General features: G+C 34.3%; 1 protein-coding gene across 3 annotated transcripts in view; it reads left to right on the top strand.

Annotated features, from left to right (window-relative positions):
• Window positions 1-16,910, top strand: part of TDRD3 (tudor domain containing 3) — a 156,972-nt gene that overhangs the window by 116,402 nt on the left and 23,660 nt on the right. For all 3 annotated transcript variants that reach the window (XM_035003256.1, XM_035003257.1, XM_035003259.1), the window contains exons 11-12: window positions 2,526-3,376; window positions 9,492-9,617. In XM_035003256.1, coding sequence (XP_034859147.1) covers window positions 2,526-3,376; window positions 9,492-9,617 — 977 coding nt within the window. The remainder of the gene's footprint in view (window positions 1-2,525; window positions 3,377-9,491; window positions 9,618-16,910) is intronic.

Genomic DNA, 16,910 nt, shown 5'->3' with positions numbered 1-16,910 from the left:
TTTATTTATTTATTTATTTATTTATTTATTTATTTATTTATTTATTTATTTATTTATTTTAAAGATTTTATTTATTTGAGAGAGAGAGAATGAGAGACAGAGAGCATGAGAGGGAGGAGGGTCAGAGGGAGAAGCAGACTCCCTGCCGAGCAGGGAGCCCAATGCGGGACTCGATCCTGGGACTCCAGGATCATGACCTGAGCCGAAGGCAGTCGCCAACCAACTGAGCCACCCAGGCACCCCCCGAAAACGACATTCTTTTAAAGGCACAATTGTATTTTCTGCCTTATTACAATTATTTCTAAGAGCAATTTTTATTAAAAAAACTTTTTTATGGATTCTTCTCTCACTACTATTATCTCAGCATAATAATAGAGATGTATATTCAAAATTAGTAAATTACTTGTTTTATTCTGTAATCTAATGTACGTCATCAAATAAATATGGAAATCTTGTCCTTTTGGTTTTTTTTCTTTTAGAAGAACTGAAATCAAATTCTCCCACACCTACGTTCTGTATACATGGTTATCCAGATCGTTATCTATAGTCCAGGATACTTAGTTACTCTCATGATGACCTCAGTTAATTTGTACATCCTGACCATCATATTGGTGGCCCTAACTGGAATAACTTAAAAATTGATTCCTAAACATAGCAGATCTAAAATGCTTACTTCTCAAATATCTGTTCAAACCTAATTGACAGCAAATAAAATACCTTCATATTTGACTTGTTTTGGAGGCTGAAAATTTTCTTCAATGCACTGTACAAGGGACCTCTCTCTATTACTCAAATCTTGTAACACCTGTATCTTGAGACTACTGTGGGGGCTATTGATAATGTATGTAAAGTGCTGGTGTGTGGTGCCTAATACATAGCAGATAGACAGCAAGAGGCGACTGCTATTTTTATTCTCTAAGAATGACTGGAACAAAGGCCAGTACATGCTTTCTGCTGAAAGTTTGTGTCCTGCTTATGTTCACTGTTCTTGCTTCCCTAAATGATCACTCCTGGATAATAGTGCTGGCAGAAACCACAGGTGACCATTTCTCTTCTCTCTAAAGAAAAATATAATGTTGACTACAGTTGTTAAAAATAAGATATTTGTGTTATATTTATAAAGCAAATCTTGGGAAAAGGTGATTTTTTAAAAATATCTCTGTAAAATAGTCTTGGCTACTGTTTGAGAGTAGTACTCCTGCATATTTAAAAAAATATGTATTCTTTGTCAAAATTAATGGGTGATTTGGCTGGGCATAGAATTGTACTTAGGAAATAATTTTCCTTTAATTTCAAAGACATGAAAAACCTATTAGATTGGCTTTAGCTTCCAGTGGTTCTAATGAGAAGTTTCTTGCCATTTTGAGTCTTGATCTTTAGTCTGTGATTTGTTTTGTCACTCAGAAACTTTTCAAGGTCTTCTCTTTATCCCTGTTTGAGAGATTTTACCTGGTACCTTTTGCCTCCAGTGGGTGTTTGAGAATGTATGGAAACAGTTTTGGTTGTCATAGTGACTAGGGAGGATGCTTTGGCATTTAGTGCCTGGATGTCAGAAAGGTTAATTTTCTTAAAAAGCAGGAAAGCATCTCAATTAAAATGTTAGTAGTGCCACTGTTGAGAAATATTGTGACCCTTGTGTATGACAAGAGAAACAAGACATGTACAGCAAAGACCAGTCAATATGTTTGGTAATAAGGTTGTAGACATGTTGTGTGAAACAGTGGAGGAAGAAAGTGTAAATGACAAGTTACAGATCGAAATAGAATAAAAATCACTACATGAAATACAGCCATTAAGTTATCCATGAGTATATATTTACCATGTTACCGCTTTGGGTTACTAGTTGGACATTATCTGCACTATTGTGCTTCATCATATTTTTGACATTTTTTTCTGTATTTCCAAGTAGTACGTGCTCTTAGTTACTTTGATAAGTCAAAAAAATAATTTATTCTTCTCTGTGGTAGGGTATCTATTTGTAATCTAAACACTTAGCAATTCCAGATCCAGACAGATTTGAGGAGTAACATCTTTGCAAAGGCTAGAACTTGACTGACCGTGATAGCGTATGTATTTAAATTGAAGTGGAATTCAGGAAGGATTTGAGCAAGGGTTGTTGTACTCGTGCAGTGTCATAGCAGCTTCTTAGCAGTTTGCAATCCTGTTTCATTAATGTCTGGGGAAATGAATTACCAGAATAGCACCTATAGATAGCTATATTACAAGAATGCGAACATTCAAGGGCAAAAACAAATTCCTTTTGGATTATCCACCATTTTCTCATGATTCATATCATTGCTTTACTTCACTTAATGTGGCTGACCAGGAAAACTGTCCATTAGAAATACAGAACTCTAAGGAAGCAGAGAGGGATTAAGACATTGAGGTGGGAAGGTAGTGGAAGATGCTAGAATAAGTAGTTTGATAATTTGTATTAATATAATAATTTTTAGGTATTTTTAAATAATTTGGTATTAATGTAGAGTCTTCATTTAATATGTATATAATAAACTTTTACTTTTCAGAACCTAAATCACAGCTGCAGCAGCTTCATCAGGGACAACACAGATTGTCAAATACTGAGCAAAATGGAATAAAAGATAATAATCAACCAAGATATGTTCCTCGAAATGATACCAGACAGCCAAGAAATGAGAAACCTCCTCGTTTTCAAAGAGACACCCAAAATTCAAAGTCAGTTTTAGAAGGCAGTGGATTACCTAGAAACAGAGGTTCTGAAAGACCAAGTACTTCTTTGGGATCTGACGTGTGGGCTGAAGAGAGAATCAAGTGTGATAGACTTTATTCTAGATATGACAGAACTAAAGATACTTCATACCCTTTAAGTTCTCAGCACAATGATGGTGCTTTTAAAAAAAGGGATAACTCTATGCAAAGCAGATCAGGAAAAGGTCCATCTTATGCAGAGGCAAAAGAAAATCCACTTCCTCAAGAATCCACTGATTATAATAATCAAAAACGTGGGAAAAGAGAAAACCAAACAGCAAATCCTGATCATTTTTATGACAGGAAACCACGAACAATAAATAATGAAACTTTCAGTGGTGTAAAAATTGAAAAACATTTTAATGTAAATACTGATTTCCAGAATCCTGTCCGAACTAATAGTTTCATTGGTGTTCCAAATGGAGAGACAGACATGCCACTGAAGGGCAGGCGAGTAGGACCTATTAAGCCAGCAGGACCCATCACAGCTACACCCTATGATGATAAAGTATTTTACAATAGTGGGCCCAAAAGAAGATCTGGGCCAATTAAACCAGAAAAAATACTAGAATCATCTATTCCTATGGAGTATGCAAAATTGTGGAAACCTGGAGATGAATGTTTTGCACTTTATTGGGAAGACAACAAGGTATGCATGTTCTAAAGTTATCATATACTAATATTACTAAATGTCACATTCTAGTGAGACCATAGAAGGCCATTGCTTTGGGACTGTGAGTTTTGTTCTATGGCTGTAACTGTTTTAAAGTCTTTGAACAAATTTATAGATGTGTAATTTATAAAATAGGAAAAATAAAATATTAATATTTTTTATGGATGCTTAGGGAGAATCAGTCACAAAATTTGGTTAGGTAAGATTTGATTTTAGATTGTATATCAGAACAGTATTTAAAAGTAATTAAGTGAAGTTAATCAGTTACTTCATTTATCATCAACTGTCAATGTTTCCTTTTCTTTCCAGTAAAGTTATATGATTCACAAGGAAGAAAATGAGTTGAGTGTCACAGTTAAATTCTGCAGATTTCGTTTAAATTAAAGAAAATATGCGATTGGCCTACTTAAAAAATAAGAACAGAACAGTTAATTATTTAGCTAACAATATATGATAATTATTAAGCCAATAATTTAAACATTCTTTTAGTTCTACGTTATATGCTATAGAAAGCAAGAAATCATGAAGAAATGGGAAGGGAAAGACAGATAAGGTCAAGAAGGAATACAGTGGATCAGATAAAAGAGTCTGGCTGAGAGGGAGAAGATCAACAGAGAACAGGAGGGGCAAGAGGAGAGAGGAACCCTCAGAGAGAAGGACCTTTGCACATGTTTTCCCTTCTGCCTGATATGCTCTTCTACCAGCTATTCTTCTTGTCCTTGAGGGCTTGGCTCCAACATCAATTCCTGAGAAGCCTTCTTTGCCCTGCCCCCTCCTCCCTCCTTCACTGTTGTCTTTCTCATCAGTTCCTTGTTCACTTTCTAAAACTTAACACAGTTTGTAAGTATTTTTAGTTTTGGTTCTTGGATCGATAGCTCCTTCCCCTACCATAATTTTCAGTTTCTTGGAGGCAGGGCTGTGTCTTGTCTAGTTTTCCTCTGCAGCCCTGCTTCTCCCACAGTGGAGGGATTTCATAATTACTTCTTGACCATGTTAATTAGTTAATTCTGAAGGGGGCACTTATACTGGAAAAAAAGGAGGGTGGTAGGGGACCGGAGATATCAGCAAGATCATAGTAAAAAAAAGAGGAGTTATAGTGTGAGACACCTGGGTGGATGTGAGGATCAAGTTAAAGAAAAAAATATTTGAAATAAATATTTCATAGGTAGAGTAGTTTCAGTTGATGCGGTAACGTTGTGCCCATGAGAGTTTGTGTTTGGCTAAAAGGAGTGGTGGAGGCAAAGTTAACTGTAGTTTTCAGGGAACTGAAATTCAGGCTAGGGAATGTGGTTGGCTCTTTTAAAAGGATGCAGTAGGGCCAGGGATCAGGAACTAGGCCCTGTTGTGTTCAGTGAATGATGAGACATAAGCAGGGTGTTAGATATTTCCTGGTGATAACAAGGAGAATGGTACAGGGTGGTATAACTAGATGGCATAGTCTTACAAGGTTTTTGTTTGAATGTGAGATAGCATCTGTCTAGAAGCAGCATCTCTACTGTCGAATTTTTATTCAAGGCTAGAAGGAGGGGAGGAGACAGCACTAGCTGTGTCTTTTTTTTTCCTTCCAGAAAAGCAAAAGCCTTTCCAGAAATACCACCAGACAATCTCATTGGTTGGAACTATTTTACATGGCTCTTCCCTGGCTGTTAGGAAGGCTTGGAAAGCAAGTACAGTGTTCTTCAACACCCAGACTTTTACCCTTACAACTCAGGCCACTCGCCTTCCAACATACAGGAACTATTTGATTTAGGTAGTGGGAGATTACTTATGTGTAGCTGTTCCTCGTGGTAAAGGCAAGTAAAGGTGAAGTAGTTGGAAACCGGTGTTGGTTTATAGAGCTAACGGTGTCTATCTTGGAGTGGCTACTTGTGTCGGATGCTTCTGTGAAAGTTTGATTAAGCTGAGAATGGAAAATGTTTTTTTGTATTGGACAATGTAAGGTTATTGGTGATCTTGATGAGCAGAGGAAGTAAACGGAGTTCCAAGTTCAATAACTTTTGAAAGGCTTAGTATATGACTCATGCTTTCCACTGAAATCCCACAAGGATCATGCCCTAGTAATAAGTGCAAAACTAATACAAACAAGCCATTACAAAGCCTAAAACCAACCATTTACAGGCTCAAGGATATCCATTTGTACTCTGCTGCCAGAAGAAAATATAATCCTCTTTTTGTGAAAAATAACATTTTCTGAAACCTCTTGTGTATTTCATCTGCAATGTCTGGTATCCTATAAAAAATTAGGAGGCATGGTTAAAAATAGAGAAAATGAATGAGAAACAAATAAGCAACAGAATACTAACAGACCTACATATATTCAGATATTAGACTTAACAGATAAGTTCTTCAACAAATATTGAGTAAACAATAATTGAGTAGCTGCTAACTGTCAGGTGCTTGGGATATATCAGATAGTTCGGGCTATGCTATTACCCTAATTTCTTGAAACATCTGATGAAATTATTAATAAAACTTTACTTTTAACTAATTATCTCAAAAAAATCAATAATACTGAATTCATCTGTTGCCTTTTCTGAATATATTTAATATAATATCATATAGTTTGTGAGAGTACCTAACAATTCCCAAAATGTTTTGAGCTTTTAGAGTATTCTTACAATAATTGGATGATCTTCTAAGGTGACTATTTTGATTTTAATTGGATGTGTACTTTCATTTTAGAGTGAGGGACTGTGGGCTGTCTGAAATTACACCATTAAACAAATAAATAATATTCATCCTTTAAAAGAGATGGGATTGGGGTGCCTGGGTGGTGCCTGGGTCATTAGGTGTCTGCCTTCGGCTCAGGTCATGATCCCAGGGTCCTGCATGATCCCATCGAGCCCCGCATCCGGCTCCCTGCTCCACGGGAAGCCTGCTTCTCCCTCTCCCACTCCCCCTGCTTGTGTTCCCTCTCTTGCTGTGTCTGTCTCTGTCAAATAAATAAATAAAATCTTTAAAAAAGTAAATAAATAAAAGAGATGGGATTAATAAAAAACTACATCAAAAACTAATGATGTATGGTGATTAACATAATAAAATAAAAAAATAAAAAAAATAAAAGAGGGCGCCTGGGTGGCTCAGTCGTTAAGCGTCTGCCTTCGGCTCAGGTCATGATCCCAGGGTCCTGGGATGGAGTCCCACATCGGGCTCCTGCTCCTTGGGAGCCTGCTTCTCCCTCTCCCACTCCCCCTGCTTGTGTTCCCTCTCTCGCTGTGTCTCTCTGTCAAATAAATAAATAAAATCTTAAAATAAATAAATAAATATATAAATAAATAAATAAAAGAGATGGGCTTAGTTGTCTTCTGAAAACACCAAATGCTTTGTCAAGAATAGTCAACTTTCCAATTTTCTAACCAGAGACCAACCAAGATAAAGATTTAAGAAAAATATGAGTTATAGGGGCGCCTGGGTGGCTCAGTCATTAAGTGTCTGCCTTTGGCTCAGGTCATGATCCCAGGGTCCTGGGATCAAGCCCCACATTGGGCTCCCTGCTCCGTGGGAAACGTGCTTCTCCCTCTCCAACTCCCCCTGCTTGTGTTTCCTCTCTCTGTGTCTTTCTCTGTTAAATAAATAAATAAGATCTTTAAAAAAAAAAAAAAAGATATCAATTAAAGAAAACAGCCTGCTGAGATTTCTTTAAAAAAAAAAAAAAAGAGTTATAACTGTTAAGAAACTGTAATCTTAATTGCATTATAGTGCTGTAATGAAGATAATCAGCTCATTAGTATAATCTATCATTTAAAAAATTCTTCATACTCTCTTACCTTCTCTCAACCTTTCTTCCCATAGGAGGATTTGAGAATTTGGGACAATTCTTCTTCTCTCTCTAGACTGCCATAATTAGTTCGGTTCTTCCTGCCCTCTCAACTGGAATACTGTAACAACCTCCAAAATGGTTTTCTTGCCTTACACCTTATTCCTCTTAAATTTGTCATTGCAACTACTATCACTAATCCTGGTCTTATACCATGTCATTCTTCCTAGTTAAAATCTGTCACCTGTGAAACAAATCTAGCTGGTAGCATGCATACAGAGCCTCCATCTGCTGGCCCTTAGCCTTCTTGTCCCTTCTCATTTCCTGTTGGTTGGCCCTTCTTACATCATGCCATAATTAACTCTAAACTTTTTCCAGTTTCCTGCACTCATCTCCATATTTTACATCTCATTAACTTTCTTTGGAACACCCTCCTCAGCTTTTTTACTTAGCTAAAACCTTCTTCATCCTTGAAGACTGTATCCATTGTCATCTGCTGCAGCAAGTTCTTCCCGAACTCTTCAGCCTTAAAAGTGCCATATCACTGCAGTATTAGTACAGTACACTCCACATTATACAGAAGGCATTGTTTTATACACATTGTTTTTATTAGGTTGTAAGCTTCTACAAGGATGTCAGCTTACTTGTTCTCCTAGGATATATCATGACTCTTGTTTGTCGAGCTTACCAGAACTGACATAATTATCTGAGAAGCTTACAATTGAAACGTAGGTCCAGAAATACTCACAGCAATTCACAGATCACAGAAGTGTGAGGTTAAAAAATAAAGGAGGGATAGATAGATGTGAATATATATCAAGAACTCTAATATAAGAAAAATTCCACACACACACACAAAAAAAAGGAAGAAAAGAAAAATTCCAGCATGGTGTCTCTAAACTTGCCAGCATCCAGACCTAGGAAGGAAACACTATAGATTAACTTAATAAACTTTGTGATGTTCATCAGTAAAAACAGATTTTTTTTCCCTGGTATACTCAGGATAACGTATTTTAGAAGGATGTAGACAGTAAGAATTTTTGTTGCCTGTAGCATTTTCTGATTCTGGTGAGCTTATGAAGAGATACTGTTAGAGTAGATAGTGTTATAATAAGAGCATCCAACTACCCTAGTTTGCAGGACATATTCCTTAAGAGTAAATAGTTTTTTGTTTTTATTTCATCTTCACTAAGCAACATTCAGACCTATAATTTGGGTCCTGAATGGGTTGACCTATAGTAGAGAAGTACTTCAATTAGTTAGTTGACCTACTTCTAGTTACCTTAACAGAAAAAATTTGATAGTTATATAAGTCAGTTCCTTGTGAGTTTGTTAATGTGAATTAGTTCCCAGAGCCAAATTACACTAGGTAAACGGATAAAATAAATGTATCTGGTCTTGCAGTGTATCAAATCCTATAAATTCTGGATATAAGTAATGTGTTTACTCCTTATCTGATATCCCTACCTCACCCCAGCTAACTGTGGTGACTGTGGCAGTGAGCCTTCTTCTTTGAGATTTATTTTTGTCATATATTTCTGTTTGTTACATAAATTGCTCTATAGTTCTATTTTCTGATTAGTACATAAGAATTGTCTTACTAATGTTGTCAAGGGGCTTCAGTGGCTAACAACAAAACATAACACTAGTTCTTTTTACATCCATTAACATGTGAATATTCTCTACTGACTCTCTGTTCTGTCCTGAAATCTTACTACTGCTCAGCATATGTCAGAACTCACACAGATGAGAGAATTTCTCTTTTTTTTAGCCAATTTATGATTATCTAAAGTTAAGTTTTCTTTCTTAAAAATACTATTCCCTTAAAAATTTTCTTTCAAATATTGTATATTTGAAAGTTGCTTACAGAGTAGATCTTTTTTTAAAAAAGATTTTATTTATTTATTTGACAAAGAGAGACACAGCGAGAGAGGGAACACAAGCAGGGGGAGTGGGAGAGGGAGAAGCAGGCTTCCCGCGGAGCGGAGCAGGGAGCCCAATGCAGGGTTCAATCCCAGGACCCTGGGACCATGACCTGAGCCTAAGGCAGATGCTTAATGACTGAGCCACCCAGGTGCCCCTAGAGAGTAGATCTTAAAAGTTTTCAGCACAAGAAAAAAAGTTTTGTAACTATATGTGGTGATGGACATTAAGTAAACTTACTGTGGTAATCATTTCACAATATATACATATTTCACTAAAAATTAATCTTAAAAAACGAGCTTTCAAAAAAATGCACAGTGTTAACACTTTGAATATTTACGTTTCCATCAAATATTGCCCTCTGTAGACAATATCGATTATCATATCTAAAACTCATTTTTGTCTCCTCAGTTTTACCGAGCAGAAGTTGAAGCTCTCCATTCTTCAGGTATGACAGCAGTTGTTAAATTCATTGATTATGGAAACTATGAAGAGGTGCTACTAAGCAACATCAGGCCCATTCAGACAGAGGCATGGGTACGTGATCCAAATTCTGTTTGGAGGCATAAGTTATTTTGAAGAAAGTAGATAGCTCTAAAAGATTAGTCATAGCAATAAAAAATTTGCCAGTGGAAAAAAATATTTTGAATTTGCTTAAAACTGGCTACTCCTAAAGTAAGATTCTAATTAATTGCATTGAACTACAATAAAAGTGAATGCATTGGAATTAACTTTTCTTGTGTAATGCTTTGTTATATTATGCCTTGGAAATAGGTGCCCTTTTTTACATTTGCAAGTTTTTATGCATATTTTGTTCCTTCCCAGCTTGTTCCTTTAAATTTGACTAAATTATGTCCAGCAGTTGTCAGATTTAAATCTCTGTTGGATACATGTATATTCTTTATTATTTTAGTTACATATCAAATTAAGAAAAGCACTTTAAATTATATGTGAAGTCATGCTGCGTTTACTATATATATATTTACATATGTATATGTACAGATCGACTATAATATCTGTTTAATAATTATTTGGTTTTGTTGACAAATGTATGTCAAAGCTCTGTGATAATTTTGATGATGTAATTTAGAACTGTTGGCCTCATGGGAGTCCATTTTATATAAGGACTTACGTGACTTTATATAGACAGATTCTCAGCTACATTTCAGGAAAAACAGGAGGGCAAGGCATATTAAAATTAGTTTCATATAGTTTTTTTAAATTTCCTTTCTCCAATTTATAGGTAGTTGTAATAAACTTATCGTTAGAAGTCTAATTTGTTTCTTTTTCTCTAAAATATCAAAATATACTATGAAAATGTATTATTCAGACATTAGCCTTAACATTGAAGTATACAGTGTTTTCTCATTTGCTGACTTTTGTTGGTCTTCTTACATTTTTCTGTCACCACCTCAGTGGCCCCTACCCCTTCCCTCCCCCATCCCGTCTCCTCAAGAGAAATAAACAACAAAAAGCCTAGTACCAATAATTATGCTTTGGGCCATGGAGCTTTATTTTTTACCTTTTTATTCTAGAAAAACTATCATTTTCTAGATAATTTATCATTTCATATTTTATAGTATATTACTAATGGTTCACATGTTTAAGAGATCTTTTCCCTCACTCTCATTGTCTAAAGTTTAGAGACTTTTTCTCTAAAAGACTGAAATACCATCAGTATCTAATGTATGTCTTTCTTTCCTTGGAGAAACTTGATGTAACCACATCTTTGCCCTTCTGATTCTCATATGACTGGCTATTTTCATTCTCTTTTTTTCCGTTAATACCTCTTAACGTTACTTTGATGGTAAAAGTAATTATTTATTAAGTCTATTTCTAGAAGGTGAGTCCTGGTTTGCTGTTCATAATGTGCTCTCAAATGTGTTTAACTATTACAGTCAAAGAGTCAAAACAGAGTTTTTACCTTTAGGTTTTTAAAATTTTTTAGAGGATTTGATAAGAGAGTGATTTTATTCTTTTCTCCCTAGAGAAAAATTTAGCTTCCTTACTTCACCTCTTTTCTACTTCCTTTTTCTGTTTCAGGGTGGCCATAACTGATGAGCACATTTGTCATTCCTCATTGTAGCTCTTCCATTCAAAGGTGTTTGGTACTGAGCGATCATTTTCTTTCTACAGTCAGTGACTTTTCCTTCCCACCCCGCCTTAATAGTCCTCATTGCTTTATCATTGATTTTAAGTCCATGTAAATTTAGCTGGACAATGACTTTATCAGATGCCACAACCCGTGTAGTGATTCTGAACCACAGCAATACTTCCATATTCTTTCTACCCATTTGTGAATATTCATCTATGCTTTATTCTATTTTTTTACCAATTTACTTTTCTGCAGTCAACTTAAAAATCTTTTATAAAATGCTTGAAATATTTTACAGAAAGAAGCAGGATAGAATCACTAAATCTTTTGGAGATTCTGGTATTTTTTCTCCTGTGATTATCGATATTTTATGATTTTGCATAAATTAATATATTTTTGCATCATAAACATTATTGGGGATAAGATCATTCTTCTTTATCTGCATGAATAACTGACTTAGTTTGTAGAAGCATCTCCTCGATATGCAGAAGCCACCAGTTTAACATATCTTCATTCATCTCCATTTTAAAAAAATACATATGTGCATATATCCATAAAAAGCCCCTGAAGAAAAAGAGTGCATGCAGTTGTCAATACATTTAATGTAGAGTTAGTGTTGAGTTCTCTTGGCCTCTGAGAGTATTAATGTTGGGGTCTATGAGCACTTTTTCTTTTTATAACTGGAATTGTGATAAGTTTTAAATTAATCAAAAGCAAATAAATATTCACTAGATCAAAAAGAAGATAATTCTAACTGACAAGTCCCACTAGAAAAATTAAAGGGCTGCAAAGGTACAGGGAAGTTTTTAGAAGCCTTAGCACAGTTGTTCACTCACACCATGGATTGTGTAATTTTTAATTTTTAACTCTTGCACTATTGTTAAATGTGATATTATATTGTATCTTTTATTAAAGTGTTTGTTATTGGTGTAAGATTTTGGAAGAACCTCGTTTTCCTAAATGTAGCAATTATCATTCATTGAAGATTTTTCGAATAGTTTGCAGGAAAAACAACCCAAAACCTGCATATAAATCAAAAGCTTTCATAGAAATCAGTTGCCTGTATTGATTGTCTCCTAACGGTGTGAGGATAAACCATTAAATAAAAAGCATGAAATATAAAGAGACTCAGTGACTAAGTTATTAGTCTCTTGTATGGAAAATTAAAATAAAAATTTAATACTTTAAGAGTTAATATTTTTCTCCTGAAGTTTAGGAATTATTCGCCTTTGCTCTGTAGACTAAATACTTATTTTCCCTTTCCATTTGGATACATCTTTTTACTTCCAGAACATACTCACTCAGTGATGATATTTTAGATGGTGAAAATATATGCTCTGATTATGAATAAATACTTTATTTCCTCCAAAATGATTCAATAAACTTTTTGGTAACCCATCCTTGATTTTTTTGTATTCTAGCTAGATTTCATCTGGTTCTTTTAGCTGTCGTTAAATATTCTCTTTTAATTTTAGTGTCTTTATTATAGTGAACTCTCTATCCCACATAGTGTGGGGTTCATAACTTATTCTTAACTGGTAAATGCTCTCACTCCCCACCCCCCAGTGTTCTTTAAACGTACGATTTTCCTTATTTTTCCAAAGTAAATGAAGCATTAGGGAGTTTCATATTATCTGTAAAATTATATAGGAAGAAAAGTGTAATATTATTTTCTATTTCTGATGACTGTTTGAGAAAACATTAGGAGTAGAGCAAACTGCTATTTGTTTCCTGCAGGCCCTTTCCAAATTGGTTCCTTTTAACTCTAAAACTAATACCGGGAAACCAGTAAAAAGATGCCACAGGCAATTTGGAATTACTGTAAAATACCCTGGTGCTGCTGCTGAGACAAACCTTTTGTGTTTTTAGAATTTAGTTGCTTCTGAATTGCTTTCCTAAGTCTGGAGAGACACTTGTCAAGTCTTGATTTTCCAAGTATTTTTATGACCTGGATTCTTTGGAGGCTTTTATATCCCAAGAAGTGTTTTAGAACTTGCTGATTTCTAACCTTTTTCTTTATAAATTCATAGTACTTCTTAATATCAGGAAAAGATCTGGTTCAGCTATTGTTCCAACAAAAATAATTGTGATTATGTAGATAATGCTTAGGTCTAAGGCCTTAACATACACACCATCTTGGGCATTAATTCTGGACAGATGGATTGTTATTGCCTTTTAGATGATCATCCTATTTTAAATGTTTTTCTGTATTCATCTATTCAACAAATATTCATTGTACCTCTATTAGGTGCCAGGCAGTGCTCTAGGTGAAAGGTATTTGTTAGAGCACAAAACACAAAACTCCCTGTGCACTGCAGAAAGTTAGAAGAAAGTTATAGTTCCAGTTATGTGAAACAAACTTAAATATTTCATGAGGGTCTTTTTTCTTTCTTCTTGAAGCTTTAAGATAAAATACAAGTGGAAAAAATCTTGTTTACTGAAGTTGTAATTTTAATGTTTAGGTCTCTTTATTCAACCTTTGAAGATAGGATTAATATGGAAGAAAAAAGTATGACTTAATGAATTTTATCTATTTTAAAAGTTATTATCTATCTATTTAAAAAGCAAAATTTGTTTTTAGGAGGGTTTGGGTTCTGTTTTTTTAAGAATTATGATACATATTTTCTTTTTCAGTTTTAGTATACTTTATCAAAAAAACTATCAATCTCAAGTTTTACTTTTGAAGTAACTTTGCACAAATATTTTATAATGACATCCTCGGAGCACATTTGAAAGTTATCTTTTCAAACTCAAATCATGTTCACAAAAAACTCTAAACTATTCTATCACTAATAAAAATACTAAAAAGAAACATATAACCAGAAAAGCCCTAACCTATTTAATAAGGAAGAAGATTGAGAGTTAAAATGGATCCTAAATGTATTTGAACAAGGTCATGTTAGTAATTTTAATGATGTAGTGATAAAGTTAGGTTATAACTAGTTTGTATTTGATATCAAAAGATCATAATAGATATTAAAAAGAGGACAATTGTTATAGAAATCATTAACTTCAAAGGAAAATTAGAATTATGTAACAGTGAAGTTCTGCCAGTTAGTATCCAGTAAAAAGTACAAGCACATATTTGATCACAGTCCAGAGGTTTTTCATTCTTGCTGATAAATTCTTGAATAAATTATTGGGTATAATTTACCATACTTAAATTTCTGCACTAAAAGCATAAGTTGATTAAGGTCGCTGAAATACTGAAATACATTTTCTTCTACCAGACATATTTCGGGAAACTTTCCTTTCAGATATTGTCATATGGACAGTGCTCATTGTGTTCTGTTTTGTTTTGTTGCATTGTGAACAGAGTTAATCAGAATGAAACTGTAGGGCTAGCTTAGCCCCATTTAAGAACATAATTTTCAAATCACAGGTGATGGAATTTGGGGATTCCATGCAATATCTTCAAGCTTTGATTTAATAAAGTTTGGTTGTATTTGATATTCTTTATTTCTTCATCAATTACCCAGCCTTTCACAATTCCCACCAGAGGTTGTGGAATATACAGAAGGACTTTACTGGAGATATGAAAGCTGCTCACATAGAGGGAGAGGTTATTCATTCATAAATGCATGCCATATGCATAGATATGTCAACTTAATACTTCTGGTATCTACCCCCTGAAGCCCATATTTCATTTGTAATAGCCAAACCTAACAGATTATTATGAAAATGTTGACATCTAGTTTTGACCCTACTATATTATTCAATAGACATTTTATTTCACCATTTAAATTAATACTAAGAGAATAATATGCTAGATAATAATTTTAAGAACCTGTACAAAAAGCATTGTTTGAATTCTGCTATTTGATAACTTAATATATTGTAATCTACTCTAAAGGCACTATATATATCAAAACATCTTTAAAAGGTTTCTGGGTAATCTGAGTTGTTCTTTATTGAGCAGTGAATGTACAGATTATATTATTATTTCATGTTACTTTTTCCAAAGGTGAAATAACTTCCAAAGTGAAGTAACATGTCAGGGTATTACCTAAGATGTGCTGTCTGTCTTTTTAAAGTTACTATAGTCATACTACTGAGATTTGTTTCTAACTTTAATTACAATTCATAAAACAATTCAAGCCTTAAATTATTTGAATATTAACATTAAGAATCAAGTTAGCATACCTGAAAAATCTGCAACATTTTCTTTTTGTATAAGTGAATACCAACAGATAATATGTTAATCTTTTATCTTCTAAGTCTCACCTTTATTAATAGCAACCTAGAGGGTGGAGCCCTGAATTATGATGTTGGTTAATTAGGAATTAAATTCATGATGCTTTAGATTTATGCTGAATATTATATGATTTACTTTTTCCTTCAAAGTAGTCTTAAGGAGGCATCATGGTTAAGACCTTCAGCTGAAGGGTGCTGGGATTGTCAGGTGAACTTATTTTTCCTTTTGACCTTTTTGATTCAGTAGGCTCAAGCCTTGTTTTCTTCTAAGTGTAAATTTTTGTTTTTTCATTTACTTTACTTACCAGCACTTTTAAAACTGTAATTTCAATTACAGTTTCAATTGCACTGAATTTTACCATTCCTTTGCATATAATGCAAAAGACTTGCTAATATACTCACTGCACAGGAAATAAAGTAGTAAAATAAATGAATCTGAGGAATATTTTCATTTGGTTTTATTTCTGTTTCTAAAGATGTCACGCTTATATTGGGCATGTGCCTTGACTAGACACTTATGCCAGTGTATTTTGAAGACTTCTATAAATCTGAAGAGGCATTCTTGAATTTAAAAAATGCACACAGTTCTATTTTAGTTTCTAGTAAATTTCTGACCCTCTTCCATCTGCACCTAAAAAAGCGGAAAAAGAATGTTGCTCATTGCACCACAGACTTTATTCGCTTTCAGATGGAGACCCCGCAGCATATCTCCTCTGAAGTCAGTGATTGTGAACCTTGCTGGCGACGGGCTACAAGGGGACTTAGGATACATATTTGATTGCATACCATAGTCTGTTGTCAGTTGTCCATTCTCTTTGTTAATTTTACATGATCATCTTGTGTCTCTACCTAATACTGTTTTTCTATATTCTTACTTCAGTCATCTGGTTTATTAGTCATCTCTCTCTTTTTTCACTCTATTTCCAAAACAGCCTTGTATCCTCTTGGCTTTTTTTTTTTTTTTTCCCTTTTTTTTTCCCACTCTTTTTTTTTTTTCCCCCTTTAGAAGGTGGTATCTCTTGATGTATATGGACTACCCTTCCTACTTACCCTAATTTTTCTGAACTTTACTGGACCTGTACTATTTATTCTAGAATCATGAGCAATAGGCTTCACTATCACATCTCTAGGAAAGAGTGGAGTTGATCTGTCTCTTTGTGAGAAATGCTCCAGTGTTATAGAGCTTCCAATTCCATTAAACTTGAGAACTACTAGCAAGAGTTTTACACCTTGGCTTGAAATAAGTCCCTTAGTAACCTGTCATTGACTGAGAGCTCCATTGAGAAGGGAAAGGAGGTACTACAACAGTGAGTACATTTTATTTGCCTTAAAAAAGAAAACCCATGTAGTTTATTAAGAGTAAACATAATTGAAGAGGCTCTCGTTAAGCAACTTAGACTACTTTAAGAATACAAAAGTCACTGATTTTTTGTGTATACTTTTTAATGTCTAGTCCATCTAGCTCAGGATTTTCTGAAGTGTGTTCTAAGAACATTAGTTCCACTTTCTGGTTAAATAAATTTGGAAAATGCTGGGTTAAA

Source organism: Mirounga leonina, unplaced genomic scaffold (genome assembly GCF_011800145.1).
Source record: "Mirounga leonina isolate KUSES-001 unplaced genomic scaffold, KU_Mleo_1.0 Mir_127, whole genome shotgun sequence".
In the NCBI taxonomy this organism is placed as follows: Eukaryota; Metazoa; Chordata; class Mammalia; order Carnivora; family Phocidae; genus Mirounga; species Mirounga leonina.
Note: the sequence above shows the minus strand (reverse complement) of the source record. Positions and strands in the feature narration are given on the sequence as shown.